The sequence below is a fragment of the Antechinus flavipes genome, chromosome 5, assembly GCF_016432865.1.
Source record: "Antechinus flavipes isolate AdamAnt ecotype Samford, QLD, Australia chromosome 5, AdamAnt_v2, whole genome shotgun sequence".
Lineage (NCBI taxonomy): Eukaryota > Metazoa > Chordata > Mammalia > Dasyuromorphia > Dasyuridae > Antechinus > Antechinus flavipes.
Genome location: NC_067402.1, coordinates 20,287,094 through 20,310,202, shown reverse-complemented (window position 1 = coordinate 20,310,202; position 23,109 = coordinate 20,287,094). Strand labels below are relative to the sequence as shown.

The following is a 23,109-nucleotide window of genomic DNA, read 5'->3' as shown; positions in this document are numbered from 1 at the left end:
AATGTTATGGGATTACAAGGTCAAAAGTTGAAAAGGATGGGCAGGTATAGTTGGATTTTAGTAGCATCTGGGAGAATATTTGATGATAGCACAGACTCATTCAAGTAAAGTGATGTAATTCACAAGTCATTTCAATGGTATATCAATAATGGATCATATGATTTTATTATAATCCAAATAGTTTTCCAAAATTTTAAAATCTGATAGTCAAAGAAATATAAACTAAGCCATGTCTTTCAAAGCAAATGTTAGATTTAAAAATAAAGATGGCAAGATATTTTAAGACTCAAAACCCCCTTCCCAAATAATTCAATAAACGTCTAGAAAATGTTTCCTTGAAAACTAAACTCTGAAAAAGCCTTCTTCCAATCACTACTTAATATATTCTAAAAATGAATTTGTCAAAGTTAAATGAATTTATTTTTGACCAAGCCTGAAAATGACTTAAAAATTCCCTTTTTGTATTATAATTTTGCTAATTTAAATTACCAGTTATTAATGAAGTGCTGGAACAGATTTCTGATGTCAACGATCCATGGTCCTGTGCAGGAAATTCTCTATCATAAAGCAAATTAAATTTGAAAATTCAAAATTTATAATTAAACATTAGCAACCTATCACTAGCTACAATAGTGCTGTATGCCTAGCTCAAATCCTAGTCTTCTATAAAGCGTTTCTCAACTACTTTAGTCTACAGAAATATCTCTACATTCTTTCAATTACATTTTTCTATATACCATTATTTGGTACTTAAACAGATTTTTTTTAAAATAAAAATGCATGGAAGTATATGAACGCCTATAAAGACTATAAAATTTATACAAATTCAAGTTAGTGATCTAGGTACAAATTCAAATCCTGCTATTTATTTTCTCATTATCTATTTGAGCCTGGACATATAGTGTTGGCTCCATTCTCCCATCTCAGTTTTTTCATCTGTAAAATGAGCAGCCTGAAATAGACATCCTCCCAGTTATTCCTTCCAGTTCTCCATCTGTGATCTTATGCAGGAGTTCCTCAGATGTAGAGCCCTTGCCCTGCAAATCCGTTTTCCCATGCATACAGCATATCCCAATATCTTTATGTCTCATTCATTTCTGAATATGTTTCTTCCTTTCTCTTTACTTATCAAGCCTAAGAGAGGCCTTTCCAGTTGGCCCTCTCCCTTTTATCTGTCACATGGCATCACATAACTCACAATTCTTTCCACCTCTACTGGAAATCCAGAATTGAAGAGATCCACAATTCCTGGGTCCAATCAATGAAACTAACTGGTGGCAGAGGAAGCTTTTGCACACAGTCACTAACTGTGCACTGGTCCAAGCCTGGCAGTTTTAACAGCAGATACATAACAAAAATTGTTTGGACAGTAGAGAACAAAGATCAAATGTAAGAAGCCTAAACAGTAGATCTACAGACTACTTTATGCTCTAATGAGATTTAAATGCCAGATTTAAATGTGGTGAGGGAAGAGTGGCTACCATAATTTCTGGCCTTGCAGTTTAGCTCTTTTCCTTTTGTTGATCAATGTCAGGAAAATTGTGGGAAGATAGGCGCACTAGTGCATTGCTGACAGGGCTATGGATTAGTATAACCACCTCAGAAAATAATTTGGAAGAATACAAATAAAGTGACTAAAATGTCCACACCCAAGATTCTCCTACTAAGCAATTATGCCAAAGAGATGTAATAATTGGAAATTAATATATAAAAAAAGGACCAGTAACAAAGTCTATTTATAGATTTAACAAAAAGTCCTCCTATACACACCACAGTTTGTGGTAGCAAAGAGCTAGAAATAAAGAAGAGGCCCACTGACTTGAGTAATGGCTAACTCCACTATAGAAGATTGATATAATATGACCAAACTATAACAAATGAAAAATATGATGACTATAGAGAAGCATGTTAAGACACATAAATTAATGCAAAATGAAGTAAAAAGCTGAAAAAAAAATGTAAGTGGAAAGAGCCATAAAACAATCACAAGTGAATACTATAAAGTTAAGAAAAAGTATGGCCTCAGAGAAAAGTTATGAGAAGACTCTAGCCCATTTATTGGCAGAGATGCAAACAAACTAGATGTCCATGGACTAGAAGCAATGAATATTTAATACTGAGAAGCAAGGAAAGACATGAACTGGTAAGAATGAAGATGTTCAGTGTAAATGGAAAGAGTAACAAGCACATAACAAAGTGAATATTCAAAATTAGAGAACAAGGTCCTCAAAAAAGTGATTTAAGACCCACCCCCCATTCATCTGCATTTCTGATTCTTCTGATGAGTTGATTTGGCTGATTGTTTCTCTCTCTTAAAACAAGCAAGTCTAAAAGATTTCTTATAACTCAATTGAAACAGCAAGGAAAGGATTATTTGAGGAATGTAACGTGTTTTCTCTCAGCAGAAAAAAGATATACTTAACAACTTGTCTATCAGGGGATTTATCTCCAATGTGATGACATCCCCTTATCAAGTTATATTAAAAGAAAAGACTTTTTTTGGATATGAGATGTGTGTGAAAGAAGAACTAGTTGGAAAAACTGTGCTGAAGGAAATATTAGGGTTTTATGTGACATTTGGGAAGCCCCTGGGAACTGTTAACACATGGATTTTATTAGAACTCAAGGTACCAAGGAGGGTACCTGAACTGCTAATGTTGATTATCCAGCCTGAGTCCTAAATCTTTCTGGGGCCAAAAAGATGCTATGTCAGGTGGGACTTCAGCTGAAAAACAGAGATGACTTTTCTTTTTCTCTAATGGTCACCGTCATTCTCATTTCCATGGAATGGAAGATGACTTCTCTGGAGCTCAGGTCCCAGTTGCCTTCCTCCCCACTTACAGCAAAAAAAGCAACTTGCTTGCACACGGCAGCTAGAGAGAGGCCACATCCTAGACTAGGAGGGTCTCTGGCTGAGGTCTGCTTTTCGCTTGGTTTCTCTTTCTCTGAGCACAGGAGAAGGGTCAGAGCATTCCTAGCCTTAGCAAATGCCTCTGGAGTTCAAATTGAGGGTCCTTCAATAGGAGCAGTTAGTAGGACTGATGTTTTACATTGGCAATGATGAGCACTGATAGGACCAGAAACCAAACTCTGGCCTGGCTGGTCAAACTCCTTTGAGTCACTTATGACATTATGTAGGAGCCTGCTAATTTCATCAATATGGTAAATCATCTGAGCATTGATACCATGATCTGTGTCACCAGAAGGCCAAGTAAAAAGGGGGTGGGGAATTCAAGTCCCAGAAGAGTACCCAGGGATCTGGGGGTAGTGACTCAATTTTTTCCACTATAAAATGGGAATAATAATCACACCTAACTTCCAGAAGTACTGTGAGAAATAATTGAGGTATTTTATAACATACTTAATACAGCACCTGGCATGTAACAGGCACTTAAAAGATCCTTTCCTTCTTTCCTTCTTTCTTTCCTTATGGGGGAGGGAAAAAGGGAATATTAATAGGAGCACTCAGGCCCTAGCACTGAGACACTGCCAGGTCTAGCAAAGGGAAGCAATGCTGGGTCCCAATCACAAAATATAGCAACATAGGCCCAAGGAATCTATAACGAGAGACTGCCCCAGTATATCCCTCTGCTTAATGCAATCCACAAATCCCTTTACACTGATATAAGGATATATATCCCTCTATAGTATCCCAGAAGTCCCCTGGCAGCTCCTTCCCATGGAGGACTAGGAAACCAAAAAAAATGGCCTTGTTTTCCGGCCTCAGGCCAAGGTGAAACTGTATCCAACTAGATATGAATCAAAGGGTGGGCTTGGAATCAGGGAGACAAAGTTGGGCAAACCGTTTAAACTCTGCCTTAGTTCTTCAACTGCAAAGAATGATTAACAGCAGCATTGATTCTAGAAGTGAGGTTCACTGGAGAGATTCCTAAAGGACTTAGCACAGTGCCTGGCTCACAGTAGGTGCTTAATAAATGCTTGTTCCCTTCTAGCCTATGAGGAACCAGGTCCCATAATACCAAGTGGGCATGAGCATGGACAGTGACAAAAGGCAAGCTTAATTTAGTCATTTTGAAAACTATCTGCAACTGACAGGGTCCTTCCAGGCCAGCAATATATTAGCCAGGGGACACTGGAAAGCGATCTTAGGAAAAGGCTGAGAGGAGGGGCTCTGAACCTTCTATCTGTATTTCAACAGAATTTGTTTCCTTTGTAATCCTGTTTATTTTATTTTATGCAATTAAAATTTATTCTGAAAAGGGCTCGATAGGCTTCATCAGATACTCAATGGTCCATGATACACAAAAGGTTAAGAACTCTTTGCTTAAAGGTGGATTCTTGTAACCAACACCTTGTAAGGCAGGAGATGTCATCTTCGCTGTAACCATGATGTCTCAGAAGCTCCTTCTGGCTGCCTCTTTACACCTGAGGATCCATGGTGATCCACAAAGATTTGGCAGTCCCCATCCTCTAGCACACTGTTTAGATGTGAGAAGTGCTCTTTCCAAAAGGCGACAGGGTAGCCTGGGATTTCTGGTTTTCCCTCCCCCCATTATTCATTCACTCTCTCATGGGCCACATCGCTTGTTGTTTTGCTATGTTTCTGGTTTGGTTTCCCTCCATCAGAGCTACTTTGCAAGGCTTTTCAAATCTCCAAGGTTGGGGTTTGTCTGTTAACAGCCTTAAAAACATTTCATTGGAGGAATGTCTTTGAAAATAATTTTTTGAAGTGTGAAATAGCAGCAATTTCTACTAGTCTCCTACACGGGCTGGGCTAGGTTTTTTCCATTAAAAAAGATATCTATCTATCTAGGACTCAAGTGACTCAGGGGACTAAAGGCCTGGGGATCTACTGGTACTTTCTGGTTGTCCAAGTACCAAAAAATCACAAGGAGAGTTCTAGTTCCTTCCAGGAGAGCTCTAGTTCCTTCCTGATTCAGACATCCCTCCTGGGCAGCAGAGAAACTCAAGAACTTCATTAAGATGAATCAATGCTTTGTCCTCACTGAATAGCTTTGTGGACTATCCTTCCCCCCAAATAGCTAAGAAATTTTTTTGTTAACGGTTAGAAAAGCACATGTTTCATTTCATTCTTTTTTATTGTTTTGTCTCATTTTATTCTAATCTCTATGCTAAACTACCAAGAGACTGGCCTGGTTATTCTTGGTCTGCAAAAAACTCCCACAGATCGTGACAGTAATTTTAAGTTAAATTAACTGAATCTAGTTAAGCCATTCTGTAAATGTGTACTGTGAATCTTCTATGTTTAGCACTTCTTTTATGTGTAGACATAAAATACTGGTTCTAGATATGAAACATTTTATATACTGAGTATCTTTCTCCTTCCCACTGCCCTTTAGCAGAAATCTTAGCTGTAAGTCTAAAACCTAAGCTATAAGTAAACCATAACCAAGAAATGATGATTAGTATTTAAGGAACCAAGGATTGTGGGGAGATGGTGACTAGATTGGCTTCTCCTTAGAGGCCAGGATTCCCCAGGATTTAACCTGATCTAGTTCCAGACCCTTTACAGAGAAGAGAAAGTAGATGCCCAGACTGACAGACCTAGGAACCGATTATTAATCTTAGATAACAGAGATTTTAAAAAAGAGAGAAAAAAATCAGCTTTGCAAAAATCATCATTTGCTTCTGACAACATAGATAGAATTTATATCTGTAGACTTGGCCACCTATATACAATTTAGAGAAAGAGACAACTCATAGCTTTTGAACTACCTCTTATTGACCACTCCCTTTCATAAGTTCAGGACTTCAATATTTGACAGCCTACTAAAGAGGTTATAGGAAGGAAAAATAGATCTTCATACTTGCCTTAAAATCAGGTCTAAGGGGAAAAGACAGAGGGAGGGCATTGTAGCATGTATATCTTAAAATAGATTTTAAAGTTCTAGGATTAATTTCCTCCATTTAGAGCTATTAAACTCATTGCCTTTCCTAGGAAAGCATTAACAAGAGTAAGTAGAACACTTGGAATAACATGCCCCGAAGTGCTCTGAAAAAATTACAAAATATTGATTGCACATGGCAAAGCTTTAATTCATAAAGGTCAAGAATGTTTTCTATTCAACTCCAGCGTTAACTCAATATTTCATAATACTGCTTTATAGCTTATTCCAAAATTGAGATTTAAAAACATTCACAAATAACTTGCCTAAAAGTAAAAACAAATGGGGCCAAACTAGTAAAAACAGCTTAATTTTATTTAAATTTGAGGTGGAGAGGAAAAGCTTGTTAAGAATTAATCAATTATGCCTGGGACTGTGCCGAGTCCTAAATTTACAAACAAGGGAAAAAGAGAGTCCCTGACCTCATAGAGTTTAGAATCTAATGCGAAAAATACAAACAAATGTATACAAAGCAAAAAATATAGGAAAAATAGGAAAGGCACTGGAATTGAGAGGCTGAGGTTTCTTGTAAAGGGTAGAATTTCAGCTGAAATTTAAAGAAATCAGGGAGATTAGTAGTTAGCACAGAGGAGGAAGAGTCTTCCAGGCATGGGAAACATCTGAGAAAATGCAGATAGCTGGCCATTTCACCATGTGAAACAGGGGTGAAAGAGGAGAAAGTGGCAAGAAAACATCTGAATGACAGGAGAGGAGAAAGGATACAGAGATTATGGTGAATGGCCTCATTTTTTCCCAGTAAAATATGACACAAGATCCTCACCTGAAAGGGGTAGGGGAGATGGACACAAGCCTCAGGACTTTTGAAGAATGAGGAAAAATTTCGTAGAAGCTCTGTGGAGAGTAGAATAGGAAGATAAAAGAATAATAGTGGGATTGCCTAGAAGAAGTGAGGGCCCAGGTGAGGTTATACAACATCAATTTGCAGTCAATTTCATTTAAGCACCTGTGTAGACATAAAGGTCATAATAAATGATAAGAGTGATCCAAGGTTGGGAGCCTGCCTGGATATAGGATTCAAGAGAGATTTCTTGGAATAATAATTAGAGAGAGAACTTTGTTCACTCAGCCTCTGATTACTAATGTCAAATGAAGACTATAACATTCTCTTAGGTACCTTGTTATAACCCTTAGAATGCCCCTACCCCACTTCTGAAGAATCAAAGTCATGAATGCCCAGAGGGTACTGTGGAATGTTTCTAATGTTTGCTCAATAAATAGGATCTATCATGTATCAAGAGAGAAAATAAAGGACAACTAGCACTTAGTTAACCATAAAATTCCAGAGGATGAACTTCAAGACATTGGACAGAAACTCGGTGGACACAAACCCTCTCCCACTCTATTCCGCACTTCAGGGACTCCAAGGTTACAAAAATGGGCAATTAGAGGATGGTATTATGTGACTTTGATAAGATACCAACAGGGCATTCAAGTGGTGATGTCTGACAGGCAGGTGGCATTCAAAACTGAGGAGAGCCAGCGAGACTGGCTGGATACAGAGATCTAAGTAAGCATTTGCATAAAGAAATCCCTGGAAGCCAATGAGATCACCAAGAGAGGACATAGAAAAGAGATGATGGAATTGGGATACTAACTATATATGGGAGGGGGAAGAGAGAAAATGAACGATAATTTCTGATCAAGCCAAAGACATTGAGGACAGGGATTGGAAAGCCAAGAAAGTAAGAGTATTCACAGAAGGAGGGGCTATAAAAAGCTAGAGAGAAGTGAAAGAATTAGGAAAAAAACACCTCCAGAAAGAATTGGCGAGTACTGAGTATAGATCAAATCATACTTTTTTTCATTTGTTAAATCTCAAACTGTCCCTCTCAAGTCCATAATAATCTTAGGTAATAACCACTTAAGAAAAATCAATCTTAGAAGAATGAGCTCTCAGCTTAATTAAGTGGCAAGCCATCATTGAAAGTTATTTAAAGGAAATACTTTACACTCAAAGGATAATTTACCTCAGTTTCTTCACCTGTAAAATGGAGTCAATTCCTATTGTAACCAATCTCACTCTCTGAGTGTTGCAAAGTCCAAGTGAGACAATGGATGGAAAAACAGTTTACAAAATTTTAAAGTACTATATAAATCAGTAATTTCTTAGCACTGAGCTATGGCAGAATACAAATTACTTGGAGAGGGGAGCAAAGATTCTCATGATTTCATTTTAAGAAAGCAATGTCACGCATACTAGGCTAACTCAGAATTTTGGACTTCCACAAGATCAAATAGGAGGAGCTTACTTCCCTACCTTTGGTTAAATCTAATCTATGTCTGCTGAGTGCAGGAAACCATGAAGTTTCATTGTTCTCTTGTTTTTTAATGCTGTTTAACAATGACAATCACTTGCTGCAGTTGTATCCCTTAAAGAGCCAAAGTCAAGGACTTTCAGAGATCCTGCAGCAGCTGTTGACATGGGGAAGCCAAGTGTTTAAAGGTTTATTCAAGCCCACAATGAAATTAAATCAAATCACACTTAAGTGCAGAGTATAGTTAAAAACAAAAAAAACCAAGAACTGACCAATAATTACTGTGAAATTGCTCAGTTATGTTCAGAGGAATTTGCTAGCTAAAGGAGTCCACTGTTCTGTAGTACAGTACGAGTTTTTCAGTGTTAGAAGAACAGCAGGCAAATGCGTGAGTATGTGAGAGACTGAGACAGAGACAGAGAGACCAAACAGCTACTAAATGCTGTTTTGGAAGAATTTTTGTCATGGGCAAAGCAATACAAAATGCAATTTTTAATTGGATAAAGTTAACATTTTCACTTAAGGTTATACCAAAACGTTTTATAGAACACTAGGTTGGTCAGCTTTTAAGATCAAAATGCTTTCATCAGACTGATAAAAATGATTCACTACCATTCCCAATGATTTGGAGATTTTTTTCCCTAACTTCCAATGAGCCTGAAAGTCTTATCTCCTTTTAGGGGGTAATGAATTCTGATAAATATTGATATCTTGAAAGACAGAACTGTTTGGGAATTAGAGAAATTCTCAAATGGAGATGGAATACAGCAGTATCACCTTATATCATGTCACATGTTAACGAGAGATTAAGAAATTTATCTAAGATAGGGAGATGCATACTTGAATGGCCTAAGAACTCACCAAATTTAAACACCACTGCAAACCCATGCACTATAATAAGACCAGAGTTGAAAATTTGGATTATCAAAGATATACATCATCCAATGAGATAAAAATGTGTTTTCATGATAAATGATTAAAGAATGCGTCAAAATCTTATGAAATCAATGTCAAATTAAATAAAACAAATTATTTTAGCAAAAGGATTTATTGCATACAAAAAGTCTTTAAGGGAAAAAAGTAAAAATTTTATATGTCAAATTAATTATTTTACTTTGTTCCAGGCAACATGCACATCACTGTATAGATGATATGGAATAGAAAAGCATGAAGCTACTGGCCCTGAAGGAACTAATAATCTAATTGGAAGGCTATGACTAATGCATGAAGTTGCAAACATAAGCCTGTTTTAAATTTTAAAATGAAGTAAAACACTAGTACTTTTTGAGTTCAGAGCTAGAATAATCCAAAGACTTTCTATGGAAAACTAGAACTGGAATAGAATTGAGAAGGTGAAAAGAATGGGGGAGGGGGGGCATTCCAGATCAAGAAAATATGAGCAAAGTCACAGCAAGAGAAACAAAGAAGTCTGAGTAGAGCAACAAGTAATGAAGGAGGAGCAGGAGAAAGACAAAGAGCAGATGTCAGATAGAAGAGCTATTCCCCTGGAAAACCTTCCCCATTCATTAAAATCAGAACAAGGCAGTCATTTCTGCTCTACAAATGAACAAAGCTAAATAAGCAGTTTTAGCAGTCAAAACAGCAGAGTTTGGGTTCTGCTGAATAAAGAGAAGGGGAATCTATGGCCACCATAAGATGCTGATGGAACCCAAATAAGTTTCACAAGGTGCTGGGTTTCCATTTTTTACTAGAAGAAGCAGAATCATACTTGGCCTGAGCTAGCAAAGCTCCAGAGCAGCCTCAAAAGCTAAGGGACTTGAGCTGAATGCCAGGGTCCTAAGCTATAAAATGCCTGTACTATGTGTTTGTTGAAAGGGCTTTGAAAAGGCTTCCTAAAACTCAGTCCCAAAATTAGCCATCAAAACGACATGCCTATATTCCCAGGCCTGCACCAGGCACAGACTAACTCTCCCAACTTTAGACAACAGGAAGGCCCAGGGATGTTGGGACAAATCCCCATAAGAATCCAAGGCAGCAGAGACAAAGCACACACACTTTCCTACAGAGGTTTTCTATGGGAAGTCCCTAAAGGACTTTGAGAGAAACAACACATTGAAAATGTTTCATATGCTAGATGAATTAAAGGAATCACCGAGACCATTTAGGAGACTATTAGACTAATCCGAATAGGAGGCGCTAAGACTAAGTGGCAAGAATAGAGGAAAGTCTAATTTAGAAACTACACTGAGAAAAAAAAATTGTGATGATACTGATGATTGGATAGGGTTCCCATAGGTGGGAATGAAGATCTCACTGTAGCTGGAAAGGATATTACAGAACATGAAGACAATGAGGAAATAGGTCCTCCTGGAGAGGTGGAGACAAATCAGGGGTCCTACGTACAGTAAGAAGTGGAGCAAGCATTTGAAACCATTTTTTTCTCATTAACTTCACAATGCTAGGGCTTAGCCCTGCAACTGGCACTGGTGGTGCAGTGGTTAGAGTGATGGGCCTGAAATCAGGAAGACTCATCTTTGTGAATTCAAACATGGCCTTAGACACTAACTAGCTGCATGACTCTGGGCACTTAAGTCTCTTCACCCTTTTTTTGACTCAGTTTCCTCATCTGTAAAATGAATGGTAGAAGAAAATTGCCAATTACACCAGTATCTCTGCCAAGGAAACCCTAAATGGGAGAGAACTGAATAACAATAAATGCTCAAAGGAGGGCCTTAAGGTTTGAGTCTATGAATGAGGATAGTGCAGAGTGAAGAGGAATGCCTTGGGGGAAGTTCAGTTTGAGCTAACACACAGCTGGTTGAAGAAAATTCATAAATATTTTTCCTATGAAATCATTAAACAACAAAACAATCAATTTTTCCCCAATACCAAGACTAGTATTAAATATTCCCTGGTCATGTACTGCAAAGAGCATGTTTTTCATACAACTTTAGCACGTGCTGTAATTATCGTCAAAAAGTAGGAAACAGATAGAATGTGGTTTTCCATACATCAGTTAACATTTGATAGTAGAAGAAACGTGACTTGCACCTTTATAAGCAATCTGGATCTACATCCAATAAAGTATAAGCAAAGTAGATGAGCTCTTACAAATAGGCCCTTGTGACCCATTTGAACAGTGAAACAAACCCAGAGAGGGAGTTAAACTGAGTCTAACAGTTGGCATCTGTGAACACACAGCTATCTTTACAGTTTAAAACAACAGTAGCTTGTCTTCCATCTTGACATTGGCAAAGCGTTTTTGAAGCCAGTTCTTAGCAGTGAACTTGGCTTTGGAACAAGGATTCGGGAGTCACTCCAACAGTTCTAGGACGTCTCTGATGATGAAGACTACAGCCCAGCCGATGCCTGCAATGCCTTGTGATTCTGGTCCAGGTTCTCCCCAAAGTTTTCCATGGGGGGAAAGAAGGGTTTTAATATATACAGATTAAGAAAAGACAAAGCCCAGAACAAATCTACTCTCCCTTTCTGTCCACTGCCTCCTTCCCATCTTGCTCCAAATCCACTTGAACCTCATCTGGCATCTTCCCCATATTCTTCACACTTCCAGTGCTCTCCTTGTGAGCCCAAGTCCTTTGCAGTTATTCTCAACTGTTACCATCTTTGTAGATGAAACTAAATTGGTAACTTCATTTTCAACTACCTGGTGGAGAATTCTGGGGTTCTTGATTTCAAAACCACCTTATCATTTTGTTTCAGACAAAAACAGCTACTTGCTAATGTCTTAATTGTTTTCTTCTCTGGACCTTTGCATACCTGGAACACTGCCCTCTCCCCTAAACATCCTCGGCCTGCTTTCCTTTAAGCCCTAGCTTAAATGCTACCTCCAACTGGTCCTCCACACCTCAAACAGCACTATTTAGATTTCTTGTTGGCTAATTACAATTCTCATCTGAGTTCTTTTGGGTTTGTCTTTCTCTACTATTAGATCATAAGCTTCTGGACAGCAGAATCTAGGCCTTAACTCACATTTCTAATAATGCCCAATGAAGGGTGCTTCCTCATTACTGTTGTGGGGATTGGTTTTTTTAATCTCTATTGAGGGCGTCATCCTCAATTCCTTGCTTTCACTCATTCCACACATAATCTGTTAAAACATCACTGCCAGTGGACCTCTTATTGCCATTCTCATTCATCACTCTCACTGAGAACCCTATTATCTCTCCTGAGGATTCTTGAAAGAGCCTTCTAATGGGTCTTCATGATTCCAAGTCATCCTCTGCTCTGCTGTTAACAGGATTTTCCTGAAGGTCATGATCATGTCTCATTCATCACATAATCATTCAGTACTATCCCCCTTCTTACCATTTCAGTCTCATACTTTATTCCCTTCCATGAATGTTCTAGCCTAGTCTCACAGACCTATTTGCTGTCTCTACATACACTACTCCAGCTCCCATGTATATACCTTTGCACTGGCTGTTTTCATATGATGCCTTGCCTCAACTTCCATCTCCTTAGTTGCCCTGGCTTTCTTGAAGACTTAGATACTAAGTCTATTGCTGACTCAGTCCTAGTGACCATTTTGTTTCCAGTGTTGCTGGTCTTTTCGGGTGAGACTGTCTGTGGGTAGCAGTGGGTAGCAACTTTTTTGTTCCTTTCCCTAGACCTTATTTTACTGGATGTGCTTCCTTCCCTCTAATTTTATTTCCTATGATGTGGCAATGGCCCATCCCCTTTTAGAAAGGTGTACCTATCAGAACAGTCTTGCTCTTATTTGGGCAGATTATCTTTAAAGGCAATTCCTATTTGAATTCCAGGCTGGCCAGAGAGGCCAACCCACCGATGCCTTTCTGCCTTGTTGTCTTTTTAATAGAGACCTTTTACACTTTCTTTACCTGAAAAAAGGATTTTCATTTTAACAATCTATTCTGGATATGTTCTGTGTGTACCTACATGTTCTCTTCTATTAGAATGTGAACTTCAAGGACAAAAGTTATTTGTTTTCCTTTATAACCACATATTATTCTAGCACATAATAGTAAGCAAAAATGCTTTTTGACTGAAACTTGTTTCAGGCAGGAAAGCCATCACGCCTACATGCTTGCCCCTCCTCTTAATTGTTTTTGTTAAAGGACACCAAACACCTAGGTCACCTAATCTCCAAACTTTTTTAACCTTTGCTTGTTCTTGTCCCCTTTTCTTTCCTTTTCCATTTCACAAAGTCCCATGACCTCTTGCCATGCACCACTGCAACATCCTTTTAAACTTAGTTGCCTTCAGTTTCTCTTCTTCAAGCCATCTTGTACACTGACCCCAGACACAGGGTGACATGGTAGCTATCTTTAAGTAACTGAAGGGCTACTATGTAGAGGGATTGGAATTGTTCTGTTTGGCCCCAGGAAGCAGAACCAGGAGTAAAGGGTAAAAGTTGTAACACTTACAGTTTCTCAAAAATGGAATGAGCTGCCTTGAGAAGTGGTAGTTTCAAACCCTGGAAGTTCTTCAAGCAAAGGCTGGATGATAACTCCTATAACTTATCATGGGGTTGGATTATATGACTACAGTCTCTTCCAAATCTCAGATTCTGATTCTCTTTCTTCCTAAACTGATCTCAAGTTTGAATCTAGTGCCCAGGAGTCTCTTTATATATTACCAGGAAAATAAGGCTCCTTTGCCTGTGTCTATAGGTATAAAGTAGCAAGGACCAAGATGCTCATCTGAGTCAGAGGAAGATTTGCTCTTCCTGATGACATCTGCTACTCTCTTCAGAGAGCACAGTCTTGCATTTCCTTCTTTAACTTTCTTATGAGACTTGGGGGGGAAAAAAAAAACCAAAACTATAAACTACAGTAATGATGAAGAACACCAAACTTATAATATAAAACTGTGAGACTTGGCTATGATAACAATTTTAAAGGACAGTTATTAACAATAAAAATTGGGGCAGTCTTTCAATTAAGAAATATGCAAATTACAATGAGAATCCAACAGGGTGATAGTTTGATGAATTAAGTATTTGATATTTTCAAATTCCCATTAAACAAATATTTTCAAATCCTTATTAAACAAATGGACAAACTTTTGTCCATTAGAACAGTATAACCAACTATTATTTATCAGTTGTGACCATATGGGAAAATTTTGTGAGAGATACTGGAGAGTTTGCATTTTCTTCTCCAGCTCATTTTACAGATGAGAAAATTGAGATTAAAAAAAAGAGTTAAGTGATTTGCCCCAGATTACAATCAGCAAATGTCTGAGGTCAAATTTGAACTCGGGTCTTCCTGACTCAAGGCCTAGCATTCTATCCACTGTGCCAGCTACTGCCCCACAACCAACTGAAGTGACATCATATAAAGCTAGATGGAAAGAGCAATCTACAAAACTGATCAAATATGTTTAAGCAATGACTAAGATAGCCATAACATTTGATTCCTTAATCAGCTTTTTTTTAACCCTCAAACACAGTAGTAATAATAGTTATTACAAAATAACAAACATTTTTTGAGAAGAAAAACTAAAGTTGGGGGAAATAAAAGATCTGTTTAAAAACTGTCAACATCATCTCTCCTTTAATTCTAAATCTAGGGATTTAAACAATTAAAAAAATCCCAATAAAAACAAAAAAGATACAATATAAATCTGTACAATAAAAAGAATATAATAAAGCTTGGGGAGGAAAATGAAACACCATGAGATTTAAAAGCAATTAGAAATTTAAAAATGTACGTCCAAATCATTAAGAAATCAAGTTTCTGAATACTAAAAACAAATTACTTCTTGAATGCTAAATAAGTAACTTTTCAGGGTAGGTTAACATAATGCTCACGCACTTAGTTTTACACCTATAACATGATTATCTATATATAAATACTGTACAATATGGTGATCTGTGCAGAGACAGAAGGTAATGCTTTTCCTCTACAAAATTAACTCACTAAATCCCAGTTTGCCTCAATCACAAAAAAATAGGAGATGTATTTATTACCCAGTTTGAAAACTACATAAGTGAAGGAAATGCATTTGAATGTATGGAATTAGGTTTTGTGATTAAATTATTTTGATGGTATTTTTAATGGTAATCTCTTGACATACAGAAAAAGTGCAGGTTGATCATCAGAGGTTTTTTAAGAGGGGAGAAGTCCAATTTAGAAATCTTCAAAGATATGAAGTGTAGGTAAGGTATTGAAGTAAAATGCAGGTAGCCAATTTGTGATTATTTCCATTTTTTGTGCCATTTCAAACAGTTCACTCAAAACTATCTTAAAATTCACCACGCTCACAGCTCCTTGAGAATTGAGGCAAAAGTGTAAAAAAAGCACCAGTTAGGAAAGAACTGCTTTCGAATCTTGACTTTCCTACTTCTTAAGATTTGACTTTGAATAAATCAGTCTCTCAGTCTCTAAAATAGGAAGTTGCACTAGGTCATTTGTGAAGTTCCTTCTAATTCTATGATCTCACGACGACATTAATTTAGAATGAAGTAATGGCTAAAAAAAGTTGTTTAAATCTTAAACTTTAGGATTGTACTGTATCTATAGTTTTCAATGAAATTCAAATGTAAATTAAGTATGCATCCTTGGTAAAAATGGTAGTGAACATTTAGGGGTTGTTTTCTAATCTGAACTCTAGCCACTATACCACCTCAGTACTTGATTAAGAATATTAGATATATTTGTACCCAACAAGATTCCTGTGTTTTTACTATCATATGTTAGGCTTAATATCTCCTGCCTGGAAAATGAGAGGTTGACTATGATTATATTTACTTAAAGTGGAGTATTTGTTAAATTTTGTCCTCCTAGGAAATCTTATGTAGTGCAGTGACTAAAGAGAAATATTTCATCACAGTAAGTTAAGCTTCAAATACATTAATTCTATATAAATTTATAAAATCTATAACATAACTCCATAGTTTCATCTGTTTTTTACTTTTATCTCTGTAAATACAGAATGTTAAACTCAATTCATTTAAAGGTTTTAAGAAAAATGGAAGATAGAATCTCTCCCTTAACAAATAAGGCTTTTCCTCCCAGTGAAAAGCCACCCCATGGACATCAAATATTTGAAATACTAACCACAAAAGTTAAGTTTCTAGAGAAGAGCTGCCTTTCAGGGAAGGAAATGTATTAATTCAGAAGATATTAAAAAAAACAAAAAACATGAATTTAAAGTATATTGGGAAATCTTATTTGTTATTACTGCTTAATATTTTCCATTAACTACATATGCAATTAATATTTATTACTGATTTGTAAATGTAGCAACAAAAAAGTTTTCTATCATATGTATACCTGATACTTATACCATATCTAATGTCTAAGATTTAGGTAAACCTTTACTTCCACTTTGCTTTTCTCATAATTATTTCCTTGTCTCGATACTGTGATCTGAAATTACATTAAAGAAACAAACCCACTAACCCAGCTTATTGGTAACTGAAAAAAAAACTAGTGTCATCTAAAAAAGTAAAAATAAAAAAACAAAAACTGAACTTCTGCAATATTTTGCATCTAAAAAGGTACCTCTTTACATGCTGACAGGCATACCCAGAGTCATTGCTTGGGTCTCTTTTCTCTTGCAGTTTCATAGGCTTCGAATCAATTTCTTGGAAGTCTTCAGCACTATTAGGTTCTTGGTTTTTAAAAGCATCATCTGAAGTAAATAAAGGTTCCCCTTCAATCCCAAAGAGATCTGGATCATCTTGAATTACATCAATTACAAGGACATCATCTTCATAAGCTTGAAGTATATCTGGAAATGCAACTTTAATTTCTGCAAAGCTTTTTCTGGATGCTTCCTCACCAACTTCTCCAGATGAAATAAAAGAATCAAACAAGTGAGGTTCCCTGCAAGGCGAGCATAAAGGGCTTTTCTTTATATAACCAGAATCAGAAGAAAAATCACTCTTCTCATAGGTAGGAGCTATAGTTTCTAGTACAGCCTCAGAAAGCAAGTCAGGTGAATTGGTTTTAGCTTGTTTCACAAAGCTGTGAGAAAAAGTACTAGAGTTTTTACTGCAGATCTCATCAGTATTTGCTTGCATTAGTGGGACACCAGCTGGGATGCACAGAGACTGCTGGTTTGAATTTGCTGTACTGCCAATTTCTTTCATCCTATTCTGTCTAATTTCTGTTGTAGAGAAATTGTCAAGGAGCTCCAGGGGACTATAGGCTTCCTTCTCTGTCTTAACATTTGCCTCCTTTTTGGGTTCTGTTTTATTCTTGAGTAAAGGGATTTTAAAGTTTGTCAGCCGCCCAGTATTTAGCATTTTCACTAAATTTGGCACTGCAAGTGTCTGTTGGGCAAGAGCTGCTTTCCGACTCATAATTTTGCCAGCAACATTGTTTACATCCTGATTATCTTGAGAAGAGGACAGATTAAATTTTGCTGAAATTCCTTTATCTTTTCTTGAATTCACCGCCAAATGTAGGGTCACATTAGTTGAGTGAGTATTTTCACTGCCATTAGAAATCACCTCCGATTCGATTCTACTCAGCTCTTCTGACTTCCCTTTTTTGTTATTGCTGTTTACATGCTCCTCTATATCCATTAAAGGAGATGTTAGCGCAGTAACAGAAGACAAAAAACCTTTTACGTCCCCTTTTTCTTTACTTGAAGGTGTTCTCTTTGCTTCTGTAACAAAACTCTGTAACATTAATTGGGCATTATCAACTAAGAGTTCATTACTTAGAAGCAGCCTATCAGAATTATCTTCACATAGACTTTCTTGAGGTGCAGAAGGAAAGGCATTCGATTCAATTAAGATACCCTTTTTATGACACCAAACAGATGTCCTAGCACATGAATAATAAGGCCAAATTCTTTTACCAGTCATTGGAATTGCTCTTCTACAGCTTAGTTTTAATTCTTCAGTTTCATTTTTTAAGTCTTCTGAAGCTTTCTTTTCAACACAATGATAATCAGAAATGTCAAATATATCTCGAGACAGTTTCACTATGGGGTTTTTCACTAACTTAAGGTGTTCATCTGACTTTGTGCTTTTATGGTCATAGGGCTCTGGAACAGTCTTAGTTCTTTCTTTTCTACCACAGGGTTCAAATGTTTTCTCAAATGTATCATTTGCATGGTGTCTTATGCTCATTTTCTTGTAATTCTTCTCTTCAGTGATTTCCTGAGAACTAAGAGAATTATCCATTATAGAGGAACCCTTTCTTAAAACAACTGAATTTGTTTTAAAATCTAAAGTATCTTTGTTTTCTGTGAACATTTGCTTTGCTTGCAACAACAACTCATCTGATTTGTTATCCACATTTGGGAAACTTATCTCAGTAACTGTTTCATCCATTTTTTCAGATAATCTCATCCTTTTCCTGGGTTTTCTCCCAACACCTCTTTTAACTTCTTTGGAGTGCTTGTTTTTTGTATTTTGAAAGCAAGAAAATGTACCATTGTTTCTGTTCTGGTGTAATCCTTCTTTGTTTCCTTCAAGCAATGATTTTTTTGCTCCTGCATTTTCTTCCTTTAACAGAACTTGAGGGATACCATTCACATCACTCTTCTCCACATTCTCTTTCTTTATCTTTGAGGCCATTTCTGCTACATGCACATGCTCACCACTTTTATAAGCAGGACTTCTTTCATCACTAGAATCCTTTAAAAAGGGTTGGCAATTACTGTCACCTTTAATCACTGGACCCATCTCTACTGTAGGTGACAGGCTGTTATGAGAATAATTGGAACTCTCCCTATACAGCCCATCTTGGAACTCTGCTAAAGTGTTCTGTATATCCCTGTTTTCAGCTACTTTGGGAGAGGAGGTTTCTAAACCTTTAGGTTTTGCAATTCTAATTTTTCTTTTACTACATTGTACTAAGTCTTCCTTGCCCAAAGTCTGCATTAAAGTCATGCTTTTAAATGCACTGGACTCCATTGTTTGAAAAGATTCAGAACTGATTAATGATTCCTTCATGCTACAATCACAAAGCAAATTCAAGTCAGTTGCTGGCAGAAGCTCATCTTTTCCACTTAAATCTTCTTTAGTTTTTTTCTTTGCTAAATAAAAAACAAAAAACCAAAAATCAGTATTTCAGATGCTCTCAGAGTAAAATTTAGAGGTAAGGATTAAGTAAGGACATCTTCTCAACCAAAAGGAGGCTGAATTCTGACCACTTTAAAGCCTTCCCTCTGCAACAGACAGTTGGGCCAGTCTGGGTGGCAGGCTAAGGTGCAGGATCCGAGGCCCCACAGCCCACACACTACCTTCTTCCCGCCTGCGGCCCGGACCCCGAACTCAACCTCAGTTTCCCCATCTGTAGATTGGGGATGCGGCCACACCCTGCTCCCCCGCCCCGGCTGCGAGTACGCCCCACCTCTGTCCTTGGGCTCCGGTTCCTCCTGCCCCGGCACCGGCGGCTGCTCTGGGGCCCAGGGAGGGCCCAGGCTCCGGCTCCGCCTGCGCCGCTTCCGCTGCTTCCTCTCCTCTCCCGACCCGTCGCTGAGGCTCTGCTCGCCCGAGGCCTCGTCCCCGGCTGCACAGGGCCCCACTCCCCTCAGGCCCAGGCTGCGGTCCCGGCTCAGCCCGCGCCCCGGAGGCTGCGGCTGCTGCTCGCTAGCCGACCGGGCCTCCCCGGCGCCGGGCCTGCGGCCGCGCTTGCGCCGCGGCGCCTCCTCCTCTGCTTCGGCGGCTGCCGCCACAGTCTCCCGGGCGCGCCGGCGCCGGCGCCTCCTCCTCCTGTCCCGCCTGGCTGAGGCGGACTCCGGGCAGGGCCCTGCTGACAAGGCCGAGGCCCGAGTGCACAGGCGGCGGCCCGACGCCCACTCCCGTTCCGCCTCGTCGCTGCCGCCGTCGTCGCCGTCGCCAGGCCGCGCGGGCCCCGAGCCCCGCGACCGCAACCGCGGCATGACCCGCCCCGCCCCCAAGCAGCCTCCGCTGCCGCCGCCTCGACGTGCACCCCGGCTACGGCCGCCGCTGCCACTGCCTCGCGCCACTCCTCGAGCCAGCCTCGCTCCCGGGCGCGCGCGACTCGTGCTCCTCACACGCTAAGGGCGAGGCAGTGGGAAAGCGGAAGTGACGCGCGGGACCCTCCGAGTCCCCCTTCTACTCCCTCCCTCCCCAATCAACCTACACCGGTGCCCCTGAGTATCAGCAGCGTCCGGAGCGGGAGCTAAAGCGAGGTTCGGTTCGTGCAGGGATGGGGAGGGGAGCCGGAGACTGGTCTGTCAGGTGGCTTTCCCAAGCGAAAGCGAGGCCAGCAGCACAGGAGGGGCGGGGGATGGGGGAGAGCGGGCGAGAGGGTGGAGGCCCCCGTCTGGCAGCCTCCGGAGCCAAAGAGGCTCGCGCAAGGGTGGGGGTGGGGGAACGGGGAGAGAGGCCAGTCAGCCAGCTTTCCAAGCGAAAGCGAGGTTCACACGGGAGGGGGAGGAGGTACAAAGTGGAGGGGCTCCCCACAGTGTGAAGGCCTCCAAGGCGAAAGCGAGGCCGGCGCATGGGAAGTGGGGGCGGGGAGGGTGAGGTCTGTCAGTCAGGTGTCCCCTGGAGCAAAAGTGAGGCCCACGTGGGAGGGGGAGGCTATCAGTGGGAAGCCAGAGCCCCTGCCGAGCATATACAGGATGCCTTACCCCACAAGCAACTTCTCCTTGGGCACAAATGAGGCCCAGAATCCATGAACGAGCATTTATTAAGTGCTTCCTCTGTGCCCGAGATCACACTCGCAGCCCTCACCTGGCTGAGCTTCAGGTGCCAGGCGTCAGAACCCTCTAGCCCCCATCAGCCTTTGCGTCAGTGCTGTGCTCACTGCTTTTGAGTCACCCTGGACCGCATCCCGCCCCTCCCCCTCCCTAGGGGTCCGCCATCGGGGCCTCTAAGCCGCTACACGGTGGACTAGGCCGAATGGACTTTCAGCTACTCCTAAGGAGGTCCCGGGACTGAACTCCGGGGACCTGGCTCAGTTCCCCCACTTTCCCAGAATCCCTCACTCACCTTGACCGTCTTCCATCTTTCAGGCCCTTAGCACAGGCTGAGCGCCCTTCCAGCCAGGATGCGCCCTCCGCCCACCTTCTCTGCTTCTGGTTGCCGAGCCTCGCAGGACGAAGCCACACCCATCGGGGCCGGGCAGTCTCTCCCGGGCTGCTCCCCGAAGCCTGGGGTCACTGACCCAGTGCACCTCTCCGAACGCCCACTTCGGAGCTCCCCTCCCCCCTCTCCCCCAGGCGTCCCTCCCCCAGGCCACTTAGCAAAGAAGCCTGTAGCGTTGGCAGGAGAGCGCCCCCATTCCAGCTCTTGCCTTCGTGGCCATTCTCCAATCTCTGCTTGGGCTGGAGAAGGAGCCTTTCCTTCTGGACCAGGCGAACCGTGTAGCTGGGGCCGTTCGATCCACTCTATAAACTCGAGCCTCCCGAACCCTAGTCTAAGAAAAGCAGCAAAATGAAATCGCTTCTAGTCCTACTTTCTCTTTATTTTCTCCAATTATATGTAAAAAAACGACAACAACCCCCCCTTTTTTTGTTATACATTTATTTATTTACATATTTTCTTATGAATTATGTTAGGAGAGAAAAATCAGAACAAAAGGGAAAAGCACAAGAAAAAAAAAAAAGCAAGAAAAAAGAAAAAGTGAACATAGCATGTGTTGATTTATATTGTCTCCTTTGTTCTCTCTCTGGATGAGAATGGATTCCAAAGTTTATTGGGACTGCTTGGATCACAACCAGTGAGAAGAACTGGATCTGTCATAGTTGATATCACACTGTATATAGTAACAGCACGAATGTGCATTCCTGATTCTGCTTGTTTTGCTCAGTATCAGTTCCCCTGTAAATCTTTCCAGACCTTTCTAAAATCAGTTTGTTTTTTTTTTTTTTTTGGTAGAACAATAATAGCCCATTACATTCATATACCATATAACTTATTCAGCCATTCCCCAACTGATGGGAGTCTGCTCATTTTCCATTTCTTTGCCACCACAAAAAACTGTTACAAACACTTTTGTACATAGGGGTCTTTCCCCTTCCTTTATGATTTCTTTGGGACACAGACCCAGTAGTGGCACTGCTGGATCAAAAGTTAGCACAGTTTCAGAGTTCCTTGGGCAAGTTCCAAATTGCTCTCCAGAATGCAGTTGGATCATTTCACAATTCCCTCAAAAATAGATTAGTATCCCACATCCCCTCCAACATTTATCATTATTTCTTGTCATTTTAGCTAATCTGAGAGGTGTGAAGTGGTTCATTAGAGTTGTTTATTTTGTATTTCTAATCAATAGTAATTTAGAGCATTTTTTTCAGCTAACTATAGATGACTTTAATTTCTTCACCTGAAAATTATTTATACCCTTTGACCATTTATCAATTGGGGAATGACATGTATTCTTATAAATTTGATTCAGTTCTTTATATATATATATATATATATATATATATATATATATATATATATATATATATATATATATTTTATATTTATTTTGCTGAGACAATTGGGGTTAAGTGACTTGCCCAGGGTCACACAGCCAGGAACACTGGTTAAGGGGCAGAGCTCAGATTTGAACTAGGTCCTCCTGACTTCAGGGCTGGTGCTGTATTTTCACTATACCAACTAACTGCCCTAGTTCTTTATATTTTTAGAAATGAGACCTTTATCATAAACACTGACTAAAATTTTTTCCCCCAGTTTTCTGCTTCCCTTCTGATCTTGGCTGCATAGGTTTTGTTTGTGCAAAACCTTTTTAATTTAATGTAATCAGAGTTGTCCCTTTTGCATTTCATAATGTTTTCTAAGTCCTTGGCAATAAATTCCTCCCTTCTTCAGAGATCTGATAATGCTTTCCTAATTTGCTTCTAGTATCTAGTCTCCCTTACTCTCTTGAGTGACTCTTCCTTCCTTGGCTTCTGAAGTTGAGACATCGTGGTCTGGTCACATTTCCTCTCCCTCACTTTGGATCCCAGCCAAACCCAACAATTTCTGTATCCAAATTATTTCCATGCTCCTCTCTCAACACCCAGCATGAAGTTTTAAACCATTTTAAAGACCCAGTTCAAATGTAATTTCCTCTTCTGAATCTCTTCCCTGATCTTTCAAA

At 39.8% G+C, this 23,109-nt stretch overlaps 2 protein-coding genes across 2 annotated transcripts in view; one reads left to right on the top strand and one right to left on the bottom strand.

Moving 5' to 3' along the window:
- TOPAZ1 (testis and ovary specific TOPAZ 1) overlaps window positions 1-19,061 on the bottom strand; it is a 66,546-nt gene extending 47,485 nt beyond the window's left edge. The window contains exons 1-2 of the mRNA XM_052001380.1: window positions 16,618-19,061; window positions 490-557 (exon numbers count right to left, since the gene is read on the bottom strand). Coding sequence (XP_051857340.1) covers window positions 490-557; window positions 16,618-19,001 — 2,452 coding nt within the window. The 5' untranslated portion in view covers window positions 19,002-19,061. The remainder of the gene's footprint in view (window positions 1-489; window positions 558-16,617) is intronic.
- Window positions 19,062-19,122: 61 nt separating this feature from the next.
- Window positions 19,123-22,428, top strand: LOC127538503 (serine/arginine repetitive matrix protein 1-like). Its single transcript, XM_051962318.1, has 3 exons — window positions 19,123-19,133; window positions 19,226-20,206; window positions 21,035-22,428. The coding sequence occupies exons 1-2, from the start codon at window positions 19,123-19,125 to the stop codon at window positions 20,073-20,075; spliced, it is 861 nt and encodes a 286-aa protein (XP_051818278.1). The 3' UTR covers window positions 20,076-20,206; window positions 21,035-22,428.
- The last annotated feature ends 681 nt before the right edge of the window (window positions 22,429-23,109 follow it).